At 38.5% G+C, this 6,876-nt stretch overlaps 1 protein-coding gene across 1 annotated transcript in view; it reads left to right on the top strand.

Annotated features, from left to right (window-relative positions):
* naa30 (N(alpha)-acetyltransferase 30, NatC catalytic subunit) overlaps nt 1–2,626 on the top strand; it is an 8,364-nt gene extending 5,738 nt beyond the window's left edge. The window contains exon 4 of the mRNA XM_015384481.1: nt 1,057–2,626. Within this exon, the coding sequence (XP_015239967.1) occupies nt 1,057–1,194 (138 nt within the window). The 3' untranslated portion in view covers nt 1,195–2,626. The remainder of the gene's footprint in view (nt 1–1,056) is intronic.
* Nucleotides 2,627–6,876: the final 4,250 nt, after the last annotated feature.

Here is a 6,876-nt window from a genome sequence, read left to right as displayed (position 1 = left end):
ACTTTTAGATGGATTGTACTTTATGTCGTGGTCCACACCATACTCAGAGCAGATGTTTAGTAGTTGCTGTAACCCAGCAGTACTAGGGCTAAATATTACTAAATCATCTGCATACATCAGGTGATTAAGTACCGAGTCACCAGCCACACAACCAGTGTGACAAGCTCTCAACTTGTGTGACAGTTCATCCAGATACAAGTTAAAATATACATTTAAAATAAGAAAAAAACTACTGCAGTCTCGTATTTCAAGTGCATATTATCTGATTTATCTTATTGTAAAGGTAAACATGCTCCCTCCATTGGCAGATCATCTTATTTTCCTTCTAAAATTAAAGGTAAATATTTATTTTTAGACATTTTTACACATTTTCATAACGTTTTTGCAGTGCACAACTATGTTGTTTTTCTTTTACCTTCTACATCTGGTTGATGTCATACACGTCACTGCAAAGGACGTAGACGGAGTTGTTTCTGCTTGTTAGATCAGAAGCGTAGTTGTGTTCACTGATGTCACGTAATTTAGCGGGTCTGGTGTTCCCACAGCATATCGAATAGAGCCGAGGCGATTTTTAACACGTCGCTTGTAGAGTCGTTTGATCCGGGTAGACATGTCAGTGAGCTGTTTCCTCTGCCATTACAAGGCGATTGTTCCCTGGTTTAAACAGGTTTTTCAGCCAGTGGGAAACGGGTATTAGAGGATGATGCATCTGATGGCTTCTGGCAAGATGTATTTTAGAGAGTTTGTGAATCGACAAATATCGCGACAGTTCATCTTACTTGCAAGGTAACCATTTTTTCTCCTAGATTAGAAACTCTAAGGCACCAAAGAGGAGAGATCCAAAGGAGGAACATTGTTTAGATTGCAGGAAATAAAAACAGAGACTTCCTTTTTGTCCCGTTTAAAACTGAGGAAATTTAGGTCCATCCATCTCCTGATACGGTCTAGATAGTCAAGTCTAGATTTTCTCTTTTTACCTCTCTTCCATTTTTTATCATGAAAAATTTTGTAATATTGGTATCCTTTTTCTATTTTTCTTTTTTTGTGCATCCTCAGGTTGTCCTGGAGACAGAGATCACCAATAAATCCGCCCTGAAGCTGTACGAGAACTTGGGTTTTGTCAGAGACAAGCGGCTGTTCAGATACTACCTGAACGGAGTGGACGCGCTGCGGCTCAAACTGTGGCTCCGCTAGAGAGAAAGAAGCAGACGGGACTGAGGGGGAGGGAGGCGGGTCTCCAGGTGCTGTTCACCTCTAACACTAGGAGCTCAAGAGCCTGAGTTCTGCCCTTTGGTCATTTCCCACATTAACACAGCACACACACAAATGCACCCACACCCACCCACCCGTGTTCAGACACCTTCCTTTTCTCCTCAATGTCCAAAAACAACTTGGGTGGAAAAAGACTGAATTGCCAACAGCCGTGTTTTTATTTTTTACGAAGAGGGCGGCCTCGGGGGACGGAGCTGTCGCCTCAGCGCACTGTGACGTGACAGGGGCACCACACCAAATCATCCTGCAGAACCACGGACTAAACAGACCTGCAGGAAGCGACACGCAAAGGGACACGGGAAAGCAGGAAGCGCGGCTACAAAGAGCGACCGGGAGGAAAATATTTGTGAAGTTTATTTTTGGGTTGTTTTTTTTTTTTAAAGCCTTGTTCGGTTGGGGAGGGTTAAAGATCTAGTCTGACTTGTGTGTTTGTACTGCCACATGATATATATTTTTTTTCAGGTGTGTGTGTTTTTGATTGTATGTGCTGCTGTTGGTTTCACTGAATTTTGGGTGACTGCTTGAATGCGCACTGTATGTATTATTTTTCTTGAGTTTGTTTTTCTTGTTCCGGGCGTGGCGCCCTGCTGCTGTCTCTCCCATCATCTGGACCAGAACCTGTAAATCACGCGTGCTTCTGTTTGTTTTTACTGTGAGAGCAGGAGGAGAAATCATCTCTCCTTCCTCCGTTTGGTCCAGAGCAGTTGTTCAAAGCAAATCAATCCACACCTCATCACCTCAAACTTGACCCAACTTAGGGATAAACCACCTTTATTTTTTTCCTCTTCGATGTCTATCACTATAACCAGCCATTTCAGGGTATGATTTACAAAGTTTATGTCCCCCCCCCCCCCTTAGATACACTGCCAGCCTCTGCAAAATCCCCCCAGAAGAGACTCTTTGCCAAGGATGGTGTGGTCCTATATGTCCAAGCTGTTTACTGATTGACATTAGCAGTCCCTTTCTCAAGTGCCACTCTGTCCATCCGGACTGACAGGAATTGGTTCTGCACTTCTGTTCCCGATGCTGGATTCCTGTTTGAGTATGCTGTGTGTATTTAAACTGTGGATAAAGGAAGGACAAAAGAAAAATAGAGTATTCTTAGATCATATTTTCTTTTTTTTTTTTTATTAAGAATTTCACCACAGTACATTCGGGCATACGAAACTCAACACACCTCCAGAACCTTCAGAGTTCTCCAGTTCACACTAATTGGTGAAGAAATGCTTCAGCTGCTTATTTTTTTTTCTTTTAAAGAAAAATGTCAGATAAACCTACTTTTTAAATGGTTGCAGTGTTTGAGTAAGAGTACGTCCTGCAACTTTAAAAGCGGTTTGGATCAGCTTGGTTCCAACAATCTGCATGACTAAATCGGCCTTCGCTGCTCGTTATGCCTCCAACTTACAGGATGCTGACATGTGGCTCTATTGGAAGAGTTTATTACCAAGTAGACATGGGCTGGTTACCACTTTCAGGTTTTTCTGTAATATAAAACCATAGTATTTTTAATTTAAAGTTATTTTCCTACTCTTTGAAATGCCTCTTTATGGCAGTGGTGGAGTCTTCCCCTGCTGTAAGGAGCATTGAGTAAATCCACCCTGCCTCTACTATGCCTATAACCGCTGAAGGAGGTTACTATGTTTTTATCAAAAATATACTTTAATAAACAAAAAATTGTTGGTAAGGTGGCTTTAAATCAAGCTTGTTGAACTATGGTGGCCTAAAATTTCAACTTGGAAAGTTGAAGTCCACCATGCAACCCAGAGATGCCTATTTAATGTGGAGCCCTGTATAAAATAATGTAAATGTAAGCATTCCATCATGGCAGTCTGAGCTTTGTGAGGAACTACCTGATTGAGTTCTACATTTCTCAGCTCCAGTAAAGGTTGCTTTTGTGTGTAACCTGTAAACGCTCTCTACCTGCTTTAAACAGCTGCTAAATCTATCCTTCTGAACAGTTATCTTTACTGTTTTAACACAAAAATAAGGCGAAATAGGCTGTATCGTCAAAAGCGCTAGAGCAATTGTCATTTCAACTCAAAATATATACATATGAGTATATATCTATGGGCATGTTGGTGCTTGAACGCAGAAAATGGATGAAAACAGATCTCCAACGTGTGCTGCTAAATATAGTTAGCAGCATAGTAATATAGTCAGTAGAATCATCTTCTCATACAGATCCAGGCTCAAACTACCAAGGCTGACTAAACGCACCATCTAATAGCAACTTGTTGTTCTGGTTTTACTCTTTAAATAGCAGAACAGCACAAATAGATCTGTAATATCTCATTCAGCAGAAGTCCTTGGAAACAACTACTAAATTTAACCGAAATTTATTTAGGTCTTTTTAGACTAAGCCTAAATATCCCAATTTAGAATTATAAAGATACCACTATGACTTATAATCCACATAATTTCCATGTTTTTTATAAATAACAGCAGGTGGAAAAAGTTCCTTTTAGGTTCAGAGTTGTTTATAAATGCAGCTGGTTTTACCTTCTGTGGGAACCGGCCCATGTCTAATGAAACCAACATCAGTATTAATTAGAAACTTTCATGATGTTATGGCTGAGCACTTCTTTGACATCTCCACTACATGCACCTGTCTACTTTTTATGGTTTATTCTAGATGAGATGGTTCTATAGGAGCCCAGAACAGAGCTGCCACCCTGTGTGTTTTTGAAGCCACTGATCGATCACCTGTTTTCTTTGATTCAGATTTGTATTTTGGTGTTTTTTTTTTTTTTTATTATGCGTGGGATTGGACAGCGTTTTGACTCGACTTTTTTTTATTTTAATTTCTGTGCTAATCTTATCCTTTGAGTTCAGTGAGACTGATGAGCGAACAAAAGAACAATCTAGACCCTTTCTCCTTTTATTGTGACCTTCTGTAACCTCTGGGTTTATTCTGAAGGTTTGAATCCCCTGTCCCCTTGTTGGACCCCTCCCCTTCAAATAACTGATTAGAGCAAAGAAGATCATGTGGTCAACCTTTCTACGTCTTTCTGAGCCGTTGGTGTTTTTCTGAAGAAAATGATCAGTTTTCACAACCCTCAATTCTGTAACAATTGGAAACTTCTTTTGATTTGTTTTTAAGGGCATTAGAGCCAAACGCCTCCATCCAGGTCATGAACACAGACTGAAGGGCTTTGTCATCATCAGCTCATAGCCACAGCTTATGGCATTGCTTTAGTTTTATTAAATAACTTGTGCACATTAATGTGTTTTAAAGCGTCAGCCAGCCCAACAATTCCTGACTAAAAAAAGACGCGTCCCTCTGATTGTCAATGGCTCAAGCAACCAGCCATGCAGAGGTTCCTGCAGCCTTTCAAAGATGGCCAGCACCGCCTCCCAACGAGACACATGCAGCAGGAAAAAAGGGGGGAAGAGCAAAACGTTTATTTTTGCATGTCTGTTTCCCCCCCCTGCTCCGCTCCCCCCCTCATGTCCTCCTCTTTTCTTCATTTTGATCTGGAAATGTCCAATAGCTTTTATTTAATGTGGAAAAAGAACACAGAAATAAATTATTTGATTTCTTTTTTTAATGCTGTAAAGCTGACTCGTCTTGTGTGCTGTCTGGAACAAGGATTAAACCATTACACACACAAACACTGCCGGTCAGCAGTTCATATGCTTGATATCAGCACAGGCCTGTCATTTGGAGCACTTTAAAATGAATTTGAACTGTTCTTTATTTTTGAAATGGACTCAAAATATAAATCCCAGGGTTAATGTTTTCTTTTAAAACAAAAATAAATGAAAGATATTCAAAGTTCAAATCTATACACATATCCATACTTATATTTGGATAAATGCTCCTTACTAAGTTTCTACCTTCAAACTAAATCTTTGAACATTCTTCTGATCAGAACTGGTACAGCTTATTTAAATAGGTTGGTCACTTTTTATTTTTTTATTTTGTACTGAGGTCAGGGCTATGGGAAGATCATTTAGTAATCTCTCCAAAAAAGTAACCTGCCATGAACTGAATTCTTTAAATACAATTTCGTCAGATTTACTGTGGTCTGGGAGGAGGATACTTAACAAGAAAGAAACCCTTTCACAAAAAGCAGACTCCTTCAAGGATGACTGGAAGTTAGAAACCCAGGGGGCAGGTTATCTAAATCCTAAGAGCACTAGCCCCATGGTCAAGCACGGTGGTGGTATAGTGATACTGAGGGTATGTTTTCCTGTCATTGGCTAAACCTACACATAATTCAATCTTTTATTTGGACAATTTTACACATAAAACCTGTTTTAGAATAAATGGATATGATGTTGAATCACTGACACGATGGTAAAAGGTTCTTCTATGTAAATAAGCAGTTATAAATTAGAGAATTGACAACAGTTTATTTTTTTTAATTAAGATCAAGTTACAGATAAACAATATATCATGTGGTTGATAGAATCAGACATCTCCAAAAATCACAGCTCTTCATATTTACAGAGACAATAAACATTTAACATCACACTCCTATTAAAACATTATTGCATATGAACAGGCAGAACGCAGCGGATGAAAGGTTCAGATCATCATAACAGAACATTTTCTTATCAGACCGTATGAGTTATTGCTTAAAATCATCCCAAATCCTTATTTAGTTCTTCAACCAAAGTCATCATGTTGCTCTTTGAAAGCAGTCTAAACAAACTTGGAGAAAGCAATTTATTTAATGTCCCTTAGAGTGTTTTTTGCAGGCAAGATTTATATAAAAATGAAAGATGAAGAAAGGGGGAAAATATAATAGTCCAGAGTTATTTTCTACATCAGAGTGTTTTTATGCTGCATGTTTTAAAAGGATTGATTGTGTTCAGCCTGTTTTCGTTTCAGCAACTTGTCTACAAACCAATATAAATTACCTTTAAAACATCTGGTCATTAACGTATGACGTCATTTACATAACTGCTGTGCACAACCAACGTTATCATTGGGAAATGGACCCAGGAATCCAATTTCTACGAGCTTAGAGTCCACTAAATCTTCTTATCATTAACAGCAAGCTTTTGGGAGGTCCAAGGAGACGTTTGAAGGTCGGTTCTTTCTTTCTGTTACCATGAAAGAGGAAAGTATTCAACAGATATCTGAGCTGCTTAAATCTGAGGCTCTTTACAGCAGCTTTTCTTCAGGTGATCACAGCAAAACAACAACCATTTATATTTACAGAGCATTCTGTACAGATTGAAACAGATATTCTAGAAACAGCACATTTGGCTCTTTTTTTTCCAGGTGCCCAGGGGTCTGCAATCTTTCATATGCAGAGAGCCATTTCGCCTTGAGTCCAGCTCAGCAAAAATGATTTAGATCCGTAAAATATTTCATGGCTTTTTATTTAAATCTACTTATTATTTTTGTTACATCTGTTTCAATCTTAAACCAAATGCAGTTTATTTGTATTTTTAGCTTTTCAAAATAAGGGAAACCAAGCATGAATTCACTTTAGAGGGTATTAAAAAAATTATAATGAAAGACAATTTCCAAGCTATTTAAAAGAAAAATAGCTTTCAATGTAATTCTGTTATGAAAATTCAATTCAAATATTCTTTATAAAAACAATGAAAGCTTCTAAGAATGACATTTGTTATTGCAGTACACTAGTA

Source organism: Cyprinodon variegatus, unplaced genomic scaffold (genome assembly GCF_000732505.1).
Source record: "Cyprinodon variegatus isolate N-32 unplaced genomic scaffold, C_variegatus-1.0 Scaffold313, whole genome shotgun sequence".
NCBI lineage: Eukaryota > Metazoa > Chordata > Actinopteri > Cyprinodontiformes > Cyprinodontidae > Cyprinodon > Cyprinodon variegatus.
Note: the sequence above shows the minus strand (reverse complement) of the source record. Positions and strands in the feature narration are given on the sequence as shown.